The sequence below is a fragment of the Phyllostomus hastatus genome, unplaced genomic scaffold (genome assembly GCF_019186645.2).
Source record: "Phyllostomus hastatus isolate PE091 unplaced genomic scaffold, TTU_PhHast_1.1 phas_contig_113, whole genome shotgun sequence".
Taxonomy (NCBI): Eukaryota; Metazoa; Chordata; class Mammalia; order Chiroptera; family Phyllostomidae; genus Phyllostomus; species Phyllostomus hastatus.
Window position 1 is genome coordinate 13,672,989 of NW_025333530.1, and position 24,098 is coordinate 13,697,086.

Consider the following 24,098-nt stretch of genomic DNA (forward strand, 5'->3'; position numbering starts at 1 on the left):
CTCGTTTCTGTTTGATGAAGCAGGGGAACAAGTGCTGCTCCCTACTCTATGCAGTCTGAAAATAAAAAAAGCCAAAGAGGCAGCTGGATAACCACCTCCATGGAAATCATGGCAATGGCTCATTACCTCTTCCCCTCCCCTCCCTTCTTCACCAGAGGCTGGTAGAAGCAGGCTCCAGGCTTGTAGAGGGGACCCCCAGTTTGGTGCAGGCCAGGGTGGGGCTTTTTCAGCCCCCGCTGAGGCTGGAGAGGTGAGGCCAATCAATAACCATCACTCAAGTAGAGACAGCAAGTAACTTGCCCCAAATTCCACAGCTGTGGCAGGGCCAGTGTCAGCCCCAGTACAGGATGACCCAGAGCCCAGGCCCCAGCCTTGCTCTGCAGCCTGCCACTCTGCTTTCCTGTCTCCTCTACCCACTCTGTGTAGATCCAGCAGATGGACTGTCCCACCCAGCCCTCCCCCAGTCAAGGGGACTCATAAAGGCAGAGGTGTGTGCCAAAGGGGTAACCTGTGACCTCGTATGTGATTAGACTAAACCTGCAAACTGGGGGTCAGTCAGCCTGTCTGTCCCCAGTAAGGCAGGCCAAAGTGGGCAGAGGCCTGTGCTGAGCAGGTGCCAAAGCCTGGAATTTCCACAAAGGAAAGGGTAGACTGGCCCAGCCTGCAAGGAGCTTCAGTCTGCTGAGGAGACAGGGCCCACCACCAGGGAACACACCAGAAGACTTTGAGCCTAGCTGCTAGCTGCTAGGCCTCAGTTTCATCTGTATGTTGAAAAGACCCTTATGAATATGTGTGTAGACATCTGGATCCACAAGTTCAGTCTCCATCTGTATACCCTGCCAAGTCACCCCTTAGTGTCCACCCTTGGGAAGACAGATGGGGGAAGAGGCCTTGGAAGGTCCTAGAAGTTGGCTCAGGGAATTAGGGCAGGAATTCCAGAACATGGTCTAGAAAGGGAGTTGTAGGCTCTGGGCAGCCATTTTCTTTGGCCGTAGGCTCCTTGATGTGTGGGAAAGGTGGGGGCTGAGGAGGGCAGAAGAGGCTAGAGCAGAAGTCCCAGTCACTAGATCTAAGGGACGTGCTGCTTCTGCCTGATAAGGAGGAGTTTCCTTTGGGCAAACTTGAAATCGGGACCACCTCAGGTCAGAAGATACACAGTTGCCTTTCCTGACCTCTGCACCAAGGACAACTGCTGGCAAGTGATCTGGTCTACCCAGGGGTTTCCTTCTGCTTGGGCAGGCTCCCTCTAGTCCCCCTATCCTCACTGGACTCTGTTCTCCTCCCTCTTGCCTTCCTGTGACTCTGCAGCTGGGTGTGTGCTTGCAGAGGGCTCTTGGATCTGGCTTTAACTGGCCTGACATTTTGTTAAACAAACAAATCAAAGCTCAGACCAAACAAAGAGCCCTTATGGCTTCAATTGGCCACAGGCTTTGCCTTGGCCCCATTACTGGAGTTTTCACCAAGCAGAGGGGAGTTTGGGGGATGTAATAGCACCTGTCTAGTCAGGTAATGTGCTACACAAGGGGGACCCCTGTCTAGAGAGGTACTGCCACACAGGGGCAGCATCAAAGCATAGCCAGCTCCTCCTACCCCAGACTAAACAGCCTGGCTTCATGCCTGCCTGCCGTGAAGCATTCTCTTTGAAGATGTTTTATTTTTTTTCCCCTGTGTGTCAACTGGAGGAGGAATGCCCTCCTCCTCCTTTTGGTCATTATCTGTTTTTTTTTAATACATTTTATAAAGGAAGATAAAAGTAGTCCTGTGGATGTGGTGTTTTCTTGTTAATTACAATTATTTTCAACCAAGTTTTAGGAAGCAGTCTGTTGCCCTGAAAGGGACCTTGGGATCAACTAGGGACTAGGTTCCAATCTAGTCCTCTTATTGTATAGATGAGGAAATTGAGGCCCAGAGAAAAGAAGGGATGGACATTACTGTGTAGCACGTCACTGAGCTGGAATGAGCATCCCCTCTTCTGTCTCTTGTTATGTGCTTTTTCAACCAAACCATGAGTCCACAGACATAAACTCCAATTCACCCAGGACTCTATCACCCAATGATCTTGACCCAGCCTGCCATCCTCATAGGCAAGGTATGGGAAGAGCTTTATAAACTATCAAGTGCTGTACTTGTGATGGTGGCAAGACTGGGCTAAATGCTGCACTCATGGGCTTAGCCAACACCAACAGGCTGGGGTCAGAAAGAAGTGGGGTCCAATGCAGCTTGGTTGGTTGCCAGCAATGATGTCCAGTGACTTTGGAAAACTACTTTCCCACTCTAACACTGTCTTAGCAATCTGAGGCCCTGATCAAAGGTTCCTCATGGCAATTCTCCAAGAACTAGTTCTGGAATCCCAACTCCCATCAGACTCTGGGGCTCCTGGAACTCACGTTTGGTACCATATGTCAAGAATCAATAATCCATGGAAAGACAACATTTAGCTTCTAAAGCTCATAAGAACCTCACATTTATTCTCCCTGTCCACCTTCCCTTCACTCTCCTTTTGACACCACCTCACTGGATGACATTCGTGGCCTCTTCTAACTCCATGCCTTTGTCATGCTTCCTCCTCATCATGGGATGGAATGAACTTTGCCCCCACTGGTTCTTGTTAGAATCCTCCTCATCCTTCAAGTACTACTTAGCAACTATTATATTTGTGGAACTTTTCTTGACATTCTTTTATTGGCTCCAAAGCTAAAACTGGTTACTTCATCTCTGGCTTTCTTTGTATCACCCTGTTTATAGCTTTTAAAGGCACTTGCTATTTTGTATATTCAACTTGTTTTGGGTATATGTCTATCTCTTCTTCAAGATTCTAAATTCCCTGAGAATAGCAACTTCATTTTACTCATCACTAAATTTGCAGCATCTAACCCTAGTGATTGCTGATTATTGAATATTTCATTCCAAGTGCTGTGTTAACTGCTATAAATGTATACCTCACTTAAACTTTACCAATGAATTAAAAACCTACGTAGAAGAAAATTGGGGCTTACAGAGGTTATTGTCCAAGATCCCATAGCTACTAAGTGGAAGAGCTTGGATTTGAACCCAGGTCCTCTGGTTGTAAAGTCCATGCTCTTAGTCATGGAATTTTATAGGCCTATTTAGTGAGTGTTCAGTGAGAACTTGTTAGTTATCATGGGAAACTGTGGTGGTGGGGGGAGGGTCAATCTTTGGAAATGTCCCAACAGAGGTCAACCACAAATGTCTAATCTGACACTTAGATGCTTTTTACAATGTATGTCTCTTTGATATAGTATTTACTTTCTTATTCCTATTTGGCCAAAGTGGGGACTAGCTCAGTTTGCCTTCTGAGAGTTCACAAAAGTATGCAGTCTGACAAGGAGGAGCTGTATTGAGTCAGCATTTTCCCCAGTGTGGTAGAAGCACTGAGACAAGCCTTGAAACTGGCTTTGCAGATGGCAGGTCCTTTTGTGGCCACCTCTGCAAGTGGTGGTGTGGGGTGTTGGACCCCACAGGGGTCCAAGATGCGATGGACTGGGTATGGCTAGGAGTAGCTTTCCCCTGGCAATCCCATTGGTGACTCACATGACTGGGTCCTAAAGGTCCTTCCCTATGTCCTTATCTGTGCTCTTTTAATCAAAGTCAGAGTTCAGGAAACCAGGAAAAACTGAGGGAGGAGGAAAGAAAGAAGAGGGCACAGCAGGAAGGGGGAGGATGTACAAGGGGAGGAGCTGAGGTGAATTCCCTGGAGGAGAATGCCTGTGTCAAAGCAGCAGAAAGCAGAATGGGAGTTCACAGAGATCAGGAACACTCCTGCCCCACCCCATCCACCTTGTCACATTGTCACATGAGCACCTCCCAGTGGTTAGTAGCATTGTTCAGGCTGCTACAGAAAGGCAGTCAGGCCTTCCATTCCCAGTCAGAGGCCCTGGCCATGTTCAGCCATCCACATCAACCGTCCTCAGGCCTCAAAGCCCTGGCCCTGCCTCCTCTGCTCCTGGTGGAAGTGGGGTAGCCCAGAGGCCTACAGCATGCCTGAGCAAGTCACAGGGAAGTAGGGGGGTGTCTAGAAGGGAAGGGGTATTTGTGACAGAGAAAGGATGTAAGGAAAGGGCCATCTGAAGGAGCACACGTGTGTGAGGGTTTGGAGCCCCCGAATGTGCTGAGAGTGTGTGAGGGAGCACAGGGGGCTCTGTGAGGGGCGGGCAGGGGACGAGGCTGGCAGTGCAAGGAGGCTAGGTGAGGAAGTGTGAAGAGACATTGAGTGGACAGTGTAGAGGGGAGGCAAGGGGAGTGGGAAATAGGACCTGGAGGTGTTTGTGAGAAGGAGCAGATGCAGGAAAAGAGTATGCATGTGCATTATTGTGGAAGAAAGCAAAGGAAAATGACAACACAGCTGAAATTAGGACAAGGGGGAGGAAAAGAAGGAACAAGATGCAGATTCTACCCATAAGTGATAATTAGAGTGGTATGAAATTCCCTTGAGAAGGAGTGCCAGAGGTTAATGCCACTGTGAGTGTGTGTGTGCATGTGTACACATGTAATTGCACATGTTCACAGGCTGTCCTGTGTTCACAAAATGTGCTCTCCCTGAATACCTCAGAGTGTTTCATAGCTTCTGCCTGGGTTGGAAAGTGAGGACAGAATGGGAAAGTTCAGGCCCAGAGAGTTCCCTTGACATCAGGAATACCTTAATGTGAACTGGATCTCCTCACACACAGCCTATCTCCAGATCATGGTGCTGCCTGACACCCATGTCCCCTCATCTCCCTCGAGAAACCATGTACCATAAAGCCATGCCACACTTGCTGAGTGGAATCCCCTAACTTGGAGAAAATAGTGAGGCCCTCCACCCAAAAAGTCTGAGCATTTGGGCTCATTTCTCCTGCTGACAGTGGAAATATAAGGATCAACTACCAAGGATGGTTCCAGAAGTGTCTACTATTCCTCTTGCCTCACACAGGCAGAATTAGCAAAGCTCTCCCTGCCTGAGGGATGTAGATTGATTGCCTGGTATTATTAAGGACAAAGTGCTTTTTGATAGTGTGAGGGAAGTAGCTCCCCAGGGCAGGGATTCCAGCTCCAAGCTCCTTGAGCATTGATCGCAGATTGCCAGGGCTTCCTTGTCTGCTGCTGAGCTGAACACAGGGTTTGGCAAGTGATAAAGAAGTTATGATTGTTCAAAGAAGGAGAAAGGAGATGCTGAGCAGCCCAACCCCAGGCACTGCTCTCAGCAGCCTTTCCTACATGTACCCTGGAGGGACTATCATTAAGAATAACAGAACTGGGGCTAAATCTTTGCTGGCCTACTGGGTGTCAGTTACTATAATGGTTGCCTTACCCATGTTATCTGACTCATTCTTGACACAAACATAACAGGTAAGGCACTCTTATCACCCTCCTTTTGGATATCAGGAAGAAGTATAGAGAGGCCAAGAGTACTCATCAAGGCCACAGTAATGATCACATGGAATCCAAATTCATACTGGGGTTGGTCAAACTCTAAAACTTAAGCTCTTACCACTGTCCTCTATGCCCTGTGGTACATTTCTTGACATAGGGCCAGATGGACACTGTCCTTATGACATGGTTCCTGGGGGCCCCATTATAAAGACCCCCAAGACTATAATGGGATAGATTCACACAGTAGAAATGTGTGTCTGTGACAGCAGAATTCAGGGGTAGAATGGTCTGGGCTTCAAGATCAGCTCTATGCCTGAGGACTTAGAAGCCACTGATACAGCACCAATGAGTTTTATTGCTCTTTTGGCTTTTCTGATGCATTTTCCTTTTTCTACAACCATTTCTCCATGTTATTCACACCAGTGCTGTGGGGTGGATGGCCTAGGAATGAACTGCTAGCACAAGTGAAGAAACTAGAACCTAGAGAGGTACAGGGATTTGCATAAAGTCACATAGCCCCTCAGGTAGATCTGAAACTGGAACTCAGGTTTTCTCCTATGCAGGGGTGTCCAATCTTTTGGTGTCTCTGGGCCACACTGGAAGAAGAAGAGTTGTCTTGGGCCGCACATTAAAAACATTGTGACACATAATCACACACAAAAAAATCTCTTAATGTTTTAAGCAAATTTACGATCTTGTGTTGGGCTGCATTCACAGCCATCCTGAGCTACATGTGGCCTGTAAGCTGCAGGTTGGACACTCCTGGCTGTATATGATATCCTCTTTCCTAAGTCACAACAAACAGGTTATACACAAGCAAGTATACATTAAGTAACAGAAATAAATTTTTTGATATGACTATTCAGATAGAATTGTCAACATACAAATTGGAGTAAATAAGAAGGCATGTGGTCCTATGAGCAAATCATGAGCTTATCATGGCTAGAGCGGGCTGAGCTGGGACCATTTAGGGTGAGGTCATTACTTTAGATGACTATGCTTTTGAATCCCCCATCTGAGGGTCCCGAGCCCGCCTGTGACTAGGAATACTTCCTGCCTCCCCCTTGATTTCCATCATTCCAACAAGTCGAATGATGGAAATCAAGGGGGAGGCAGGGTGAGTGCAGAGCTGGGCCCTGGCTTGTGATCTGGGGGTGTGGGAAGGCCACAGGGGCAGGACTCACTCTTGACAGTGAGGAACATGGACTTGCTGATGTCGGTGCCCACACCATTGCTGGCCTGGCAGAGGTAGTAGCCGATGTCCTCTTCCAGGACATGGCGGATCAGCAGTGAGCTGTTGGGCAGGAGCTGGATTCGGCCGGTGAGGGGCACTGGGTGGTACTGCTGGGGGTTCCCACTTCCTGGAAGAAGACAGAGGTGAGAAAGGCTGCTATCTGGGCCACAGAGTGAGCTGGATGAGCTGCAGTGTCCCAGCAAATGGCCCCAATACTTTCCTCTTGCAGAGCTAGGGCTATTTTGTACCATTCCTACACAGCTCCTATTTCCTGGGCAACAGGAAAGAGCCTCACAGAGTGCAGGTCCTGCCCCAGCTCTGAGTAAGGAGATGGAGTTGGAATGACCACCTTGGCACTGAGCTTCTTTGGGGCAATTTCCTCAGGCAGGAAGAGAGAGTTGTCTTCAGGCCACTTGGCAATGGGTGAAGGGACAAGCCTTCAAATGGCAGTTTTCTGGTCTTAGGCAGTGAGGCCTGGGCAGAAGGCCAGCCATCCTCCAAGGGGGGCCTTGGGCATCCCCTACGTTCTTCCAATGTGAGCCCTGGACATGGTCTAGATAAGAAATTGGGCTCCAAAAAGGACCAAACTCATACCTGGTGAGAAGCGGGGGCTGATGAAGCTTGGGGACCCCAGAGTAGAGAGTGGGAATGGGGAAAATAGAGTACACCAAGTTCTAGGGCTGGAGGGGAAGGGGAGAGGTCAATCTGTGGGGACAAAGAGAATTTGGAGTCAGCATGAGAGCTGTCCTGGTCCACAGACCACAGCGGAGCCCTAGGATGACCTCCAGATCACGTATAGCCTAGGTCCCCCTGAAGCTCAGAACCAAGGGTTCCCACCCAGGGCTAGGGGTTCTGTGTAGAGACCCTGGCCCGGGTCTCATCAGCATCATTCCTTCCCTATCCCTGGCTACTCAGAGCTGCTAGGTGACCAGGGTCTTACCCTTGGCATGCTTCCACATGACCTTGGGTGGGGGATAGCCATCCACTGAGCAGTTGAGCACTCCAGCTTTGCCATAGATGCCATCCTGGTTGTTGGGCTGCACCACGAATCGAGGGGGCACTGCAGACAGAGGGCAGGTGGGAGAAATAGAGCATCTCAGTCTCTGATAGGTCTTCTGGGCTCCGAGAACTTTTCATTCAAAGTCAGTTTCTTCTGGACACTTCTAAAGCTGGGGCCTGGAAGCTCCCAAACCAGAGATGCTGGGAGCTCTTTCTGAGTGGCTGGATTGGGAGTTCAGAGTTCTGAGTTCCAATTCTGTTGTGCCAGTGACTAAATGAGTGAGTGTCTCCCTCTCACTAGGTCTCAGTTTCCTGGCCTGGAAAGTGAGCAGTTTTGAACCTCTTGATCTTTAAGGCACCTAACAGAGCCAACCTGCCATAAGCCTGTGATTCAAACCTGAAACCTAGAGACTTTTAGCAGTATTCAGAGCTGGACTCTCTCTGCCCCACTACTCGCTTGCATCTACTCACCACGTACGATGAGCTGGCGCTCTCGGCTTACAGTGGCTGCTGCATTGCTGGCGATGCATGTGTAGTTGCCATTGTGCTTGAGGGAGACGCTGGAGATCTGCAGGGAGCTCATGAACTCCTTGCTCTCGATGGTCACGCCAGAGCCTGAGATGATCACCTGTCCATCCTTCCTCCAGGTGATGCGAATGGGCATGTCTCCCGAGGATACCACACAGGGGATGTAGAGCAGCTGTCCAATGGAGGCAGGTGGGAACTCAAAGGGCTGGATCAGAGGGGGCACTGGGAAGGCAAGGGGAGTGCTTCTGTCAGGCCCCCTATTTTTCCCAGCCTGGCCAGCAGTACTGTCTCACCTGCCTCACCTGCCTCACCCTTGGGCTCCTCCTGACCCCATCATGGGCTGTGAGCAGAGTTCCTCTGGGGCACAGATGCCTTGTTTTCTTCTATACGTAGAATCTCTTGGGGTGCCCTACCATTGTTCCCCGACTCCTATCCCTCTTTTGCCCGCATCTCCCCAGCCCTGGACCTGCTGTCTTTGTTCAAGGCCTTGGTTGGCCTGCATTAATCCCGACCTTCAGACTTGTTCTGGAACTTGAATGATGATACTGCAGGTGCTTCTTGACTCTTATCTGACTGCTTAGCTTTCACCCTAATTTCCCTGTCATTCCTCAGCACCCCTGTGCCAACTGTCTGCATCCAGAGATGCAGTTCACAGCTCTTTGGGGACCTGGGGTTGATACGGATGATGTGCCCCAGATGACAGGAAAGGAAGGACAGCGCGGAGACTCTGCCCCATGCTTACCCCATAGCTGCTGGTCTGAAACCAGGGTGCTGTGCTCTGGTCTCCTCCTGTTCCCACAGAGGTCCCATTGCCCACCCCCAGCCCTTTCCACTGTGCTCAAGTATTAGGACAGGTGAGTGGAAGCTTCCAGAACTATATGCATCCATTGTTGTATCTCCTACACCATCTCACTGGATCTTCCCACCAATAATGTGCTGTGAGCTTAACTGTCTCCACTTTATAGATGCGAAAACTGAGGTTCAGAGCAGAGAAGTAATTTGCCCTAGGTCACCCTACTCATAAGAAGTGATTGTCATCTGTCTGTTCTCCAAGTCCAAGCTCTCTCCTATATGCTGCCTGCTTGCCCCTCTGAGAGTATCTCGAGCATGCCCAGAGCAGAGATCCTTCTGTTTCATAAGTGAGCTCTCCCTGGATGGCAGGAAAGAGCAGAGAGGTGACCCTGGTGTTTGTAAGACAACAGGTTGGTTAGACTCATCTGACTAAGCATCTTCCACATAGTCTCCCTCCCCCCAGAGTCTGGGCTTATTCTCCCCTCCCCCTACTGCCTACATCTCGGCCCCTGGGGGGCCTGTCTGGAGCCTGAGCTGCTGTGGGAGGGATTCTCCTTTTTCAGCTCTGGCTAGAGTGTCAGCCATTCTCTTTATGATAAATCAATTAGGCCGAAACAACTTCCCCAGCAAGTGGGGGAGAAGATAGAGGAGACAATTAGCTAAACAGGTATGAATACACAGTAGATGGCATCTCCTTTCTGCAGTCAAATAATTAAATTACAAGGCTGTCCACAGTCCTCTGACCTTCTTCCAGGGGCCAGCTCCACCTTTCCTGAGAATCCTGTTACTCTCTTCCCTAGGCCCAACCAGTGTGGCCACAGTGGGGACAGGCCCTGAGGGGAAAAGGAGGGGTGGCTTCCTATGCAAGCCTAAGACCCTGCCTGTTGCCCCTGGGGAGTGGTCAGGTGTGCACATGTAAAACCACTGGCAGCCTTGTGGATGCCTGAGAAAGGTCTTGACCAGGGGCTCTAGGTCCAGAGGAAGTGAAATTTAGGAGTGATGTTGTCTTCATGATGGGACAAGAGCTATATCCCTCAACAGAGGCCTTGCTGACCTACCCAACATCATCTCCTACCTTACCCTTCACTCCAGCCCCAGGGGCTCTATCACTGTCCCACAGTCCCAAGTCGCAGCCACTGCCTGGGGGTGCCTGGGTGAACACAGCTGAGCATCTGTTCTTTTACTTTCTTACCACATGTGCTCCTAGCCCAATGGCTGGCTTTAGACCCACCTCATTCGGGATCCACCTGAACCCAAATTCAGGTCCTAAGTCCATCCAGGTTTTCTGAGACTAGTGACTTTCTGGATCTCCCCATTCCAATCTCTGGCTGCCTCTGCTGTCTGGGTTGGGGCCTCCCTAGTATTCTGAGTGGTTTACTGGGTCCTGGATATCCAGACAGGTTTTTCTGAAACCCTGACTCTAGTAATGACCAAATGCCCATTGCTGAGACTTCTCAGACATTCCTCTGCTGCGCTCTGCTAGTCTGCCCCACCCCCACCCTTTTTTGGTTCCTAGGAAAAATCTAGGCCTCTGATTTCCTTAGACTTTTTGTGGAATTATTGCAGAGATTCAGATCTGCTATCCACTTTGTTTCCTGAGGCCTAGAAGAACCAGTTTTAGTCCAGTTCTTCCAGCAAAGGTCCAAAGCTAGAGCCTGGCAGGCCTCCTGGAAAACCCTTCCTCATCCTTTCAGACCCTGCTCCAATGACACCTCTCCTGTGAAGCCTGGCCCCCTCCTGCACAGCCCTGCAGCACCTGGTGCATACCTTGATCATGGTGTACACCATATGGCAGTCAAGTAGCTTTTGCGTGACCACCTTCCCTGGGAGTCTGGGAGCTCCTTTAGGGCAGTAAGTAGGACTTATTGAGCAGACAAATTATAAGAGTCCAATAAATGTCAGGTGAATATAGTAAATGAAAGAACATAGGTCTATATATCATTTCCTGGGTTGATCTTAAATGTTTACCTGTGAGGTGAGCAAGGGGTAGTGAGAGCATAGGATGGAGGTCCATCCAGAAAAAGAGAGGAGGCTCTATGCTGCTCCTGAAGATGCTGTATTTATGCAGGAATTTTGGAGCTGGGAGCTTCTCTCCTGGTCCTTCCTACGTGTTAGGCCCTTGCTGTGCTAGGCCCCACAGCTGCCTTCTTTGATTTAAGAGCCCTATGGACAAGGGGAGAGTTATAGCAGTGAGGAGGGGCTGCCAAAGAAGTGTGTGGGCAAAGTAAGGAGCTGGGAGGCTCTGCCCAAAAGTTGCCAACTCTGCAGGGCTTTCCCTGGGAAGGATGGTTAAGTGAACATTTCCACTGAGGACACAGCAAACAGAGAGTGATAGATAGAAATTAGGCAGGAAGATTTAGCTCAGACAAGAGGAAAACTGTTTCTCAGTGAGAAGGGATTTAGATAATGGAACAAGTTACCAAAGCAGGTTAATTCATTAACTAATTCATCTAATATTTATGAAATGCCTGCTCTGTGAAGGCATTATGCTCCGTGTAGACTTGGGGAAGTAGGAACATGCTTAAAATATAGACAAAACCTCCAGGAGCTTATTATTTTCTAGGGAAGGGCAGGTATTTCCCTCAGTGGTTATTGGACAAGAACCATCTGAATATAAAGACAGTGAACTCACAGCAAAGTATCATCTAGTTGGGTGACAGCAGCTTCATGGAGGAGGTGGCATTTGGACTGAGAGTTAAAGAATATATACATTATCTATCTATCTATCTATTTATATATCTATATATATATACATACATATATATCATGATTCATATGATAGTATATGATTCATATATATATATGAGAGAGGGGTAAGACTGAGCTAAGTAAGAGGTAGAGGCCTGTCATTTTCCTCTGGTTTCCAAGTGTAACATTGATAACTGTTTGACAGACCACCGCAGGAGAGTTGTTAATATCTATCCAGGGGGGTTAGACATTCACTTAGGCAGGCCAGAGCTCTTTAGGCTTTAGAGCTCTCTACTGACCTGTGGAAGGCAGAGGATCAGACAACTTAGAGGTCCAAGGCAGGCTACTGACTTCCCTCTACCCTTTACCCCTGCTGTGGGTTAATGAGCAGGTGTGATGCTGTGGGTGATGGGTTCCCTTAGGAATCCTTTGGTTGGAATGCTAAGGGCCAGAGCTGCTCACAGAATTCTTCACCTCTAGGATATCATTCTGATAACCCTATAACTGTGGGCACAAGCCTGGAGGGAAAAGAAAGCACAGGGATCCTGGTGTCTTAACTGGCTCCCTGACTACTAGGAGGAATGCTGAGTGGGTGGACTAAGAAGCAGGGTGTGGGGCTCTGAGATGGGTACACTGGCAGCTGTCTGGGTGTGGGGTTACTTTCTGATCTGTGAGTCAACAGCATCTTCCCTAGTGCTCAGAGGTGGGCTCGGGCTAGTTGAATGTGCATGTGTCCATGTCCACCCCGGGAAAGCATCCTCAGCAGCTGGGGGCTCTGCCCACCTCCGTTGTGGTGATGACCAGGGGCCCCTTCAGTGCTGACTGCAGCCCACAGGGGCTCCCCTCCCACACTCAGTGCCAGCATTTTCCCAGCACACAGCTTGAATGTAGGGGCACGAGTGCCACGTCACCCAGGAACTTCTCTCGAGAAGCCCTGCTCTGAGTCATCTTTGTGAGGGGCAACTCAGTCCACCTTGAGGTAGGCAGAGTCAGAATAAGGTGCTGGAATGGTGAAGAGGCCAAGAGGATATAGCAATTGAAGTGGTCCATGGGGTGTCCGGCCACCATAAAGACTTTAGGGCTACTTGTTTGGGAGTGTTTTGCAGAGGAGGGCTTGCTGACCACCAGCCCAGTCCATAATGGTGTCTTTCATCTCTCTTTGAAACTGAGCCTTTTTATTTACTGCACCTGTTTGGCAGAAAATGGGCCCTGGGGGAAGGGAAGCTTCTTTGCCTCTGTAGCATGGAGATGGGGAAGGAGCCATGCCTGGGAACCAGGACATCTGGGTTCCAGTCTCTGCTGTCTCTGCAGGTGAGCATGGGCAAGTGGCCTCCTCACCCCACCCTGCCTCTACTCCAGAGCCTTGGCTACCTCATCTGCAAAGTGGGGAAGCTGGAGGAAGTAATCTCTAAAGCCCTGAGGCTGATTTCCATTTGTAACAAATCTAGTATTTTAGGAATAATAACTTCAGTTTTTGTTACACAACCCCCTTCTCAGGAAGGGGACAAGGTAAGAAGGACTACCCTGGCCACCTATTTAAAACTGCAGACCACTCCTTCCTCCCCTTGGCACTCTCATTTCCACTCCCTGTTTGGCAGGGGATAGCGTCTTCATATATTGTGTGCTATCCATTTCCCACCAGAATGGGAGTTCCTCAAGGGCAGGGATTTTTGTCTGTCTTGAGCACTGCTGTATTCACAGCACAGGACCTCAAAGTGGGTGCACAGTAAATGTCACTGAATGAATAAATGGCTGCTGCTTCTTCATCATGACCACCATCATCATCTTAAGCCTTGTCTGTTCAATAAGGAGGAAGCTTGTCCCTATCTATGTTCCTGCTGAGGAATAGGGCTGTTGGCAGCAGCTTCTTTGGTGTCCCCTCTCCCAGTACAATTGGGTAATCTACCCCTGTGGAACCTGATGTGCCACCTTCCCATGGATTTGTGGGGGGTTCCTTCCAAACCTCCACCTCTGCCAAGAAGAAGCATTCAGTCAGGTGGCTGGCTTAAGCCCTATGCTCACAGAAACCCATTTACTAGGGTGGCAGGGGGGCTTCTTCAAAGGCTCCAAGCACATGGCAAGGACTGGTTTGAGCAATGAGGGAAGAAGGAGTTTGGGGGGAGTATGGGCATTGGAAATAAGTGTCTGTGAATGTGAGTGTGTCCTCTTTTCCATTTGCTCCACAGGGACTTGGCACTCTCTCCTGGTCCTGGACTTGTTGAGCATGGGCAGAAAGTATCTCATGCCTTTGTTTTGGCTTCAGAGGCCCCAAGAGACTCACATGTGGGGATGAAGATGTTCCCTCACTGAGCCAAGGACAGGGAACACCAGCGGCAGCCCTGCCTCCTTAGTTAATTAAACATTCTGCCTGTGTGCTCAGAGATGCCTTTATACTACCTCCTTTTTCAGCTACAGGGGACCCTAAAGACACCAAATCTAGGTTGGATCCATGTGCTGGCCTCTTAGCATCCTGCCAAGGATCTCTTAGGATGCTCAGAGACAAGCACTTGCATTCTCTGCAGCCTGGCTCTCCCCAACCAGTCAGTATTATATGCCAAAGCCTGGGAAGCCCTTGAAGCATCTTTGCCTTCTCTCCCCTCGTCCCTTCCACACTGCTGGGCCATAGCTGGCTCACCTGGGCAATATTTCATATGGCATCATTTGCAGCTGCCTTGCAGAAGGATATTGACAGAGGAAATATTTGTGTATATGTAACTGCCAGCACGTATAATGTACGTACATGAGCAAGTGTGGGTAGGTTAATGTGTGCATATTTGTTGCATGTACCAATACTGTGTACCATAGTGCACATGCATTGTACTCATGCACAGAGGTTTCTGCACATGTGTGTACATCTAATGTGCATGCAAATTTGGTGTGTCCTACTCTTAGCTCAGTGTTTAAAAAATTTCATCAGAACACAAGCAGTCCCAGAAGGAATGGAGTCAGCAGTTGTTTTTACAGCTTATGGAGCAGCATGGGTTTTTTCCCCACCCTTCCCATAGCCCTTGATACCACAGAGAGGTGGTGGGGGCCTGTCCAATTGGTCTCCAGCTTTGAGTGTCCTGCCCCATCTGCACCTTGCCCTTCCTACACTCTGGGTCTCTGCTCTAATCCTCTGGGTGGGATGCATGTCCCAGCCAGGCAGTAGGAGTGGGGTCCAGAGTGCTGCCCATGGGCCCATTTCTACCTCAGAGTCAGAAACCCTTTTCACACCCAGAGCACCTCCTTCCCCCTCCTCCTTGAGTGATTCTTGAACAGCACATCATCTAATCAGGCAGTGTGTTCATAGTCAGCTCTGATAGGCTCTTTGCACAAATGTATTCTAATGAGGTGGAGAGAGAGAGTAGGGAAAAGAGGAGGGAATAGGAACCTGAGCTTTCAGAGTGGCAGGGCCACAGGATCCTCAGAGCTCCTCATACAAATGCTACTTCTTGGTCTGGAGAGGACAAAGATGAAAATCCTGTTAGGGTTGAATTTTCAGGCATGGAAGGTGGGGAAGAGGGAATGTGTGCACATAGGCTGGTATACTGCATACACACACATCACTGCTTTAAGAATGCCAAGCTTGTGCTCAGTGCTGGTGCATGGGCTTTGCCCTCTAGGATAATATGCACGTGTGTGTGCATACACATGCATCCAGACACACACACACCCTTCCTGGGCTGGGGAGACACTGTCACTCAGCACAGCACAATCACAACAGGCCCAGTGAGTCACTGAGATGGAATGCATCAGATTCAATTCATTAGGACTGATCGCTCCCTGAATGGGGATGAATAATTGATGAGAAGAAGCAGCTTTCAGGATGTTCTGCATACTTCAAGGCTCACTGGAGCCCTGTGGGTGTTTTGTTTGTTTGTTTGTTTGTTTGTTTGTTTGTTTTGAGCCAACAATCCCAGCCACATGGTGCAGGTGGTCTAATGGAGTACAGCAAAGGTTAGATGTTTTAATATGTGATATTTGCACTGTAAACTCTTGGTCTACTGCTTGTAATGGAAATGGATACAGGAAGTCCATGATGCAGGGAAGGGGGAGACAGGCTACACTGTATTCCAAGGCCACCAAATTGGGATATGGCCTGGGGATTGGAGGTTCTGCCAGCACAAGGACCCTGGTCTGGGCAGAGGCAGTAGGCTGAGGAAGTAGACAGAATGGGCCTCAGCTTGGCTGGGGTGCAGCAGCTGGGAAACAGGAAGGCAGATACTGTATGGGACTCCTCTCTTCTCCCCAGGCCTGAGATAGCCACAGATCCCCCCAGTTCACAGGGATCGATGTGAGGCTTCCCAGAAAGTCATCCAACCCAGACTGCTGTCTCAATTTTAGTTCAAGAAACACTCACTGTCTAGCACTATGACAGGTGCTGGGTACACAAGGAGGCATGTGACATGGCTCCTGTGTGGCAATGAGGGTGAACTGGGTGACAAGGACAAAAGAGAAAAGTACTGACCATGCCTTTTGCTGCTACTGTTCAGTTTTGCCTGATGTCCCCAGACATTTCCACCTGGATGTCCCATCATCACTATAGGCTTGAACAGGCCCAAACCAAAGGCAGGATCTGTCTCCCCACTCATCCTTCTCCCAGACTTCCTTCTTTCTGTCTACAAGGCCTTCATTCAACCCAGCTTCAGGACTTTTGGACCCTCTGGGGCCTACCTCTGGGGCCTTCCTCTGGTGTCAAGGATCTTTTCTGGGCCCAGACCCCTCTGCTTTTTCTTCCTTTCCATGGGGCCCAGGGCCCAAGCTAGCTTACTTCTGGTTTATGTTGTCCCAGCCTTTCCTCCTCACTGCCCTGGGCTGACACAGATGTGCGGATGTTCTCATGGACTCTTCTCAGAATTTTCATGGACCCTGTCTCTCTTCTTGACTCTTTTTCTGGTGTTCCCAGAGCTCCTTCTTCATTCCTGAGCTAGAAAGTGCTTCCTTCTAGCTGGCGCTTCCTGGCTCTGGGTCCTTCTGGGTTAGACAGAAGCTATCTGGCTTGTATTGACCTCATCTCAGTCAGGCCTATAGGTCATACCTCCCCATTCTGCCCCAGAGCAACCAGACCACTCTGCTTTCACCCATTGCCTAGACAGTCTCCTGGCCTGCCAGTTTCAAAGAATGCATTTGGAAGGGAGTTTCATATACCTGCACAGCCCCAGAACCAAAGGGATATCCATCATTTACTCATGCATTCATTATTTGCTCATTTATATTCATTCATTCACTTAATACACAGACACTTACTGAATGGCTCTCCTGTACCAGAAATGGTGCTAAGTGCCCCTGCACAGAACACAGACCTCACTCAGGGGAGCATGAAGGGCCTGGGGAGAGGGAGATTTTTAGGCACCAGGAGGTGCTTTCCAGGCCTCAAGCAGCATTAGCAGTTGGAAGGTCCTTGCCATTCCTGTCAAAACAGCCTGAGCCAGGCAATCTCTACTCCAGAAGGGAGTCAGAGCACACAGCGTATGCTCCCTCCACCCAACCTCCTGCTGCTTGTACCCTCTTGGTTCCTACCCATCACTTCCTCTTGTTGGTCTCTGGTGAGCCCCTCCTGAGTTCTCAGTGGCTCCATGCTGCATCAGGGGACCTATATAGCCTGCCATCTCTGTCCTGGGCCTCTTTCCCCAGATCCTTTTTGTGTGTCATTGGCCCCTCATACTCCCGGGTGCAGTGCTGCCTTGTCCTGTGGCCCATGGAGTAAACCAGAATGTGGGGGTACTCATGGCCTTGTGTACCCACAGTCTTCCACCCTGCTGCTTTTCTCTCAAATGCCATGTGGAGGCCCTCTCCTCCTTGACTTTCCACTCACTCAGGGTGTCCTGCTGCTGCCTAGAAGCTGGCTGGAGAAGAACCCACAGTCCTGGGTGACTGGCCACACTGGTTCTGGGGGATTCCTACCTTTGACGGCCACGTGGACACTCTGGCTGATGGAGAGCTGGGGCTGGATGAGAACGCTGCACAGGTACTCCCCCTCATCCATGCCTTTCTGCACATCAGTCAGCTTGAGGGTCCCGTTCTCGAACACCACCTGGCGATGGTTGTCAGGCAGCAGCAGGGCATCCTTGTACCATTTGATGGAATAGTAGGGGTAGCCAATGACCCTGCAGTTGATAAGGGTGTCCCGCCCTGCGACTGCTGTGATGTTCCTCATTGCCCGGATGCTGGGGGGTCCTGGGCCGGAGTCCAGGGGGAGGAAGAAAGGAGGGGCAAGTGGTGCGGTTAGCCAGGGACAGCCAGGCCCTGCCCTGTGATGCTCTTCTCAGTTGCTTGGCCTTTGAAACTAGCAGGGGGTGGAAATTCAGCTGGGGGTGGGGACGGAGAAGGAGGGCAGCCCTTATTACAAGTCTAAAGGCAGAGGCTGGAACTGGGGACACCTGTGGTCTCTCCAGTACTCTCTGTTTCTGGCTTCAATTAGTTGCAAACAGACATGCGTTCCATTCATGCCTAGGGCAAGCATCCATTCCCCTGATGCCAAGGAGTACATGACCAAACTGTAGCCTCGCCAAGCAGTGATGGAATTTGGGAGGGCAAATTCTCACTTATGAGGATATTAAGATTTTGGGGGTTAAAATGGAAATATGGAGATTTTGTTGTTTTCATTCAATGTGCTCATGATGGTCTTGTACCAAAAGGATCTTATATGTATTAAATATTTAAAGGACAATAGGAAGGTCTTCATTGGATGAACTGATAATTTTCTTTCAAAAGGTACATGTGTTTTGTCGGCCCCTGTGAAGGAGCTAAAAAGAGGGGAGGGGATGCCATCAGCTGGGTGATCTGGGCAGATGGTAATGTGAGATTGTAAAGGGGCTCAGAGGCCACCCTGTAGGGTAGTGCTGGAGGCCATCAGGTTCTGCACCCAGGAGATGAGCAACTGAACCAGGGATTCTCCCAGGGTTCAGAGGAGAGGGTGGGAGGATGGCCAAATGTAGGGTATAGTTTTCATATGCGGTTAGAGACCTGTCCAGCACAGGTGAATTGAGCATGAATCCCCTCTCCATGTCCCTGCCCGATGGCATCCACCAGCACCCCTGTTCCATTACCCCTCCTCTCTTCTCTTGGTCCTCATGTGCCCTTGGGTCAGGGGTCACTGGTAGGGTCACATGAGGACCAATCTGACTCCACAGGGCTGCAAAGAGCTTTGGAGGAGACTGTCCTCATCACAGTGACTTGGAGAACTAAGACCTGGGAATGATCATCTGAGGACTCCTTCCCTTGGGGCTGTCTGTCTTAGGGTAACCCCACCCAGCCTGAGCCTCTTAATCTTCATGGCTTGAGCCTTTGGGGGAGATGATAAGGAGGAGGAATGAGGATTGGGAGAAGATGATGCTATTACTCCTGCTGCTTAAACCTCCTGGAGCATTTGGGGGATGACTCAGAGGAAGTACACTGGAAACACAGCTTTGGTGGATACCCCTATCAAAGGCCAAGCCTCATCTCACTACTCCTTTCCTGTCCTATCCTTGCAAGGTCCTGGTTGGGCTGGTGAATGTTAGCAGGGTACTTTGTGTACCTGGGACCAGAGAGATTTAATGGAGGAGTGGTGGAGGAGTCAGGTCAGATTGCAGGACAGGAGAAAGGGGAAGAGGAGGGGGTGGGAATGCCAAAGCAGTGAAGTCTACCAGACACAGGCGTGCGCGTGCGCACGCGCACACACACGAATGGATGATGGGGCTGTAGGGGGGAGGGGAAAAGGGGGAGAAAGAAGAAAGAGACCTCTACTAAAACCAAAATAACAATTAATACTAAGTACCAAGCACCACAAGAATAATGATAACTACAGAAATGGCAAAGGAACTCAAAAGCCTATTCTGATATTTAAATGTAGACAGGCACCTCTTACGTTTATTCGCGCCTGATATTCAGCACTGCCCACCGAGTTCCGCGCGGTGCACCGGTAAACGCCCCCGTCTCGGATCTGGGGGCCTGTGACGTTCATGTGGCTGATGGTGGTGCCGTCGGACATGGTGTACTGGTTGGTACGGTGGCTCCCATCCCGCACGATGGGCTCGTCGTCCAAGGCCCAGGTGACAGTGGGGGGTGGGGCGCCCTTGGCTGCACACATCAGTGAGAACTGCTCCCCAGGATTGACCACCTTTTCGCTGAAGGAGGAGACGATGCGGGGCGTGCCATCTGTAGGGAGTGAGGAGCCCCCTTCAGAGCCACTGAGCCACTGAGTGATCATCCCACCAGGCTACCCACCCCACAGGGGGAGGAGGGAAAGCAGCAGTCATAATAATATAAAGAACTTTCATGTACATCAATTCATGCACTAGCCACGAAACCCTGTCAGGTGCCAATTACTATTGTGTGTGAATTAAGACTCCTGGGTTTGAATTCTCCCTCAACCATTTCAGCTGTGTCTTTGGGCAGGTTACTTAACCTCTTGTGTCTTTCCATCTCTTATCCACAGAGGATGGTGATAATGGAGATAATGCTATAAATTCCTCATACTGATTCTGTGAGGATTAATTGAATTAATGTATTAAAGATGCTTAGCACATAAAATGTATCTTCTCTCAACTTTCTCTTTTCCACCTCTTTCTCCTCCCTTTATTAATAAAGATGCAGAGGACCAGAGGTTAACTGTGCAGGAACCAGAACCTGACCAGGCAGGGCCTGTGCTCTCTGACTCCAGTTCTCATTCTGGCAGGAGTATGGGTGGGATGGGGTGGAGGGGATTATGGTGCTTCAGCAAAAAGTCTGAAGTTGAGGCTTAAAATGCACGCTGCCCAGAGGTCGTGGTGGTGGGAGTCTGTATCTGGGCCGTAGTCTTGGCTGAGCGAGTAACCTTGCCCAGGACAATTAACCCCGGTGCCTCAGCTTCCTCCATGGAACTGATTGTTGGCCCTGGCCATCCTTTCATACAGGGTTTTTGTAAAGGATTAAAGCAGGTATTAGGTAATTTAAAAACAAACATAAAAAAAAAGAAAGTAAGACAAATATAACACATACTCTACACACATTCACATTTCATACCAAAATGCTGATGATAATCCAACATTCTGCCAGCCTACCAGCCTATTTCTGGGGAGACCCTTATCTAAAACTTGTGGAGAGCCTGCTGCCTGGAGGAGCCTGGGACTGCTTACCAGGTCACTGCCTTGGCCCCTCATCTGCCCCTTTCCCTGTGCCTTCCATTTCTGGGGGTCCCTCCCACTCCGCTCCCTGTCCTTCCCACTGGTCTCATTTTCCATGTCCCTGGTCTGAACAGGCCCTGGGTAAAGGACCATTACCTCACTTTCCCCAACTCCAAAGTAGGTAACATTTTCAAAAGTATCTTGCCAGGATTAAATAAAGACAGGCATCTGCTGAGTGTGTAAGAAGGATGGGAGCGGGGCACCGATCAGGCACCTCCTGGCAGGGCTTTGAGTCCTGAAACCACCCCAACTCACCCTCAAGCACGATGATGGCGAAGTCCTGGGCGGTCTGGGCCTTGCGGGTAGCAAAGCACTGGTAGGCCCCGGAGTGGCTCTTCTGGGCCGAGGTGATGAGCAGGGTCTCATTGCTGAGCCCACGGATGGAGACAGCTTCATCGGGCAGCACCAGCTCGGTGTTGCGGTACCAGCGGATGGTGAACTCTGGGGAGCCCATCAGGGTGCAGGACAGGATGACTGTGCTGCCAATGCCAGTCTTCAGCTTCTTTGGTGTCAGGGTCACATGAAGGGGGTCTGGGCCAGGCCAGGGAGAGTTGAAGGCAACCAAAGAGAAAAAGAAAAGAAAAAGAGCTTAGGTGGGTGAGTATGGTTAGAGGTATGCTATGATCATAAAAGGCCCTAGGAGTCAGGAGGCCCTAGTTCTGTTTCCAGACTACTTGTTGGGGAGGGGGGACTGGGAGTGGTAAATTCCTCTTTCTAAGCCTCAGTTTACTCATCTGTTCAAATGGCAGGGTCAGGCCAAGACATATCTCTGCACCTCTTGTTCTGAGGGTCTGTGCTTTCTTGATGTATGTCTTTTTGCTCAGGTGGGGCTGTGAAGCTAGAGGGAGCTTGACTAGCTCATCATCCTTCCTGTTACCCACCCCAGATACCAGAAAGAGCCCCTTAGCTCAGCCGCTCGTACCCATACAGATAACTAGCCACTGCCTTCAGCAGGTCTGACTTCTGCTCTCCAACCCCCAATACTGCCCTGCTACAGACCTCAGCTCCCAACTGGAACCCAGGCAGTAGACTCTCCTCTCTGCACCTGCCCCCTGACCCATCCTCCAGGCCACAGCAGGCCACCACCCTGCTCAGAACTTCTGCAGCACCCAGTAACTCAGCATAGCATTCAAGGGGACTTGGCCCCTCTTCTCAGGAACACAGTCCCTAGAGCAGCAGCCTGCCCACACCTTAGGCTACTTCCTGCTCCAGGGCCTCTGCCTAGAGTCTTCCTTGCCTCCTTTATCTAATTTCTACTCATCCTCCATAATGAGCTGAGGTGCCATGTCTTCCAGGTAGCCTTCCTGGACACTACTCCCCTCTTAGGCTGGGTTAAGGATCCCTCTTCTGCGCCTCCCTGGGTATAACTAACACCATGGTAAGCACGTGGGCTGTAATCACTTCTTTGTGTCTATCTCTCTCTCTAGACTGTGAGCCACTTGAGAGCAGGGAAGTATCTCTTATCTTTACTTCCCTACCACTTACCTGAGTCGTGTTTATTGATTGTCTCACTGGCTGCCCGGTTACCAGGCCCACATTGGCCTCTCTCCCCTGATCTCCATGCACTTGGGGTTCTAGAAGAGAGGCTGAAGTCCGCAACAGCCTGAGCCCCCAAATGAGGCAGCCTACAGGAGATGGGGGACTGCAGGCCCATCTGGGTGGGTGTAAGCAAAGCACATGTGAGTCTGCTCATGCTCAGCTCTCCCTACTCACTCCCAGAGCCTCTGTCTGCAGCCTAGGAAATGTCAATGTGCAATAAGGCAGGCAGCATGTCCCGGCCAGGGCTCCAGGGCTCTGCCAGCCTGCTTCTCTATCCTCACAGCTCCTGCTTAGGCTCAGTGTCATGATGGGTGGGAGGCTTGGTTGAAGAATTGGAGTGGGGGAAGAATGAAAAGCACTGCTTTCTTCTCCATGAACCTGACAGAGAGGGGCTATCAGAGAAGATGGAAGACAAAGAGAAGCCATGTCACTTCCCTTTGAACCTGGTTGTTCAGCTGAGCCCAGGGTGGGGGAGGGTGAGAGCTGAGACTCAGAAGAGAACGAGCAGTACCTAGGCATACAGGGCCAGTGGGTGTATGTGCCACTGTAGGCAGTTACTTATTGTATATCTATGTTGTGCTAGGATGTGAGTGTGTTATGGCAGAGGAATGTGTGTGTCTGTATGTGGGCACCGTATACATGTGCATGTGTGTATGGGGAAGTAGGCATGTGAACTTTCAACACATCTGCCTGCTTGTGTGTGTGTATAAGTACTTGCTTGCCTGTATGTACTATGAACATCAAATTAACCAGAGTCAGTTTTGCTAATTTGCTAAGGATTTGAGGGTATGTTCCTGACCTGTTCTGAAACAGTGGATGTGTGTGTTTGCAAGTATGAGTGTGTGTGTGTATAGCAGGAGGGTGGAAAAAGCAGTAAAGGTAACATTAGACCAAACAATTATGGACAGTGCTTAGTGCAAGAAGTGAGGCCCCAACCCTGGTCCTTCTATGTGCCTGTTCTGCTGTCTTGAGCTTGTTTGTAGGAGAAGAAACCCCCTGAAGCCGGGTCTTCAGCATTATAACCTAGGCATCTGTGTCACTTTCACTGCCAGAGTATTTCTTGAGGCTCTTTCTGTTCTTCCAGTGTCCCAGGGAATTTGCATGGGGAAGCCCCTTCTCAGCACTGTGGATAAACACATTCCAACTGTCAGGACCCCTCAACTGTGGGGAGGAGACTGGACCCACATCTGGGGGAAGGTGACAGGACACCAGGCCTAGGAGGCCAGCCCAGGAGAGGTTGGGCTCTGCTCTGATTCTCTCGTCCACCCAAGGGTCTACACACCTATAGCTCTGTGCTCATGAAGTGGGAGGTGAGGTGGGTAGTGAGGTTTGCACAGTGGGTGTGGGATCACCTCTGGATGTCCCCCTTCCACTGCCTGGGTTGGATGACCCTCAGGATGCCATTGGGTACAATGTTCAGGGACTCAAGCTATTGCTGCCCCATGGAAGTGAGATTCCCCAAGAGTCTCTGAATCTCAGCCCCACTACTGCCAACACATTTCCTGCAGTTCAGAGAACAGAAAACTCAGTCAGACTCTGGATGCCAGAGCTAGAAGGACCTCTTCATTTTACAGATGGGGAGTCTGAGACAGGTTCACCATAGGGAGGGGCAGGGGTGAGGTGGGGGCAAAGAATGCTCTTGGGTCTCACAAATCCTCCTTCATGGTTCTATCCCTGGCATCAGCCCCTTTGCCCCTCCTGCTCTCCCTACCCAGGGGGTTCAGCAGCAGCAAGGGGTTGCTACTAAGTCCTTCTGCTCTCCACAGGGTCTCCCTGGACTCTGGGGCTCTGTGATGGAAGGAACAAGAGGTACCAGCATT

At 50.2% G+C, this 24,098-nt stretch overlaps 1 protein-coding gene across 1 annotated transcript in view; it reads right to left on the bottom strand.

The window, feature by feature from the left end:
• Positions 1–24,098, bottom strand: part of DSCAML1 (DS cell adhesion molecule like 1) — a 347,817-nt gene that overhangs the window by 65,756 nt on the left and 257,963 nt on the right. The window contains exons 6-11 of the mRNA XM_045838761.1: positions 20,995–21,270; positions 19,436–19,732; positions 17,498–17,770; positions 8,075–8,353; positions 7,545–7,664; positions 6,555–6,731 (exon numbers count right to left, since the gene is read on the bottom strand). Of these exons, the coding sequence (XP_045694717.1) occupies positions 6,555–6,731; positions 7,545–7,664; positions 8,075–8,353; positions 17,498–17,770; positions 19,436–19,732; positions 20,995–21,270 (1,422 nt within the window). The remainder of the gene's footprint in view (positions 1–6,554; positions 6,732–7,544; positions 7,665–8,074; positions 8,354–17,497; positions 17,771–19,435; positions 19,733–20,994; positions 21,271–24,098) is intronic.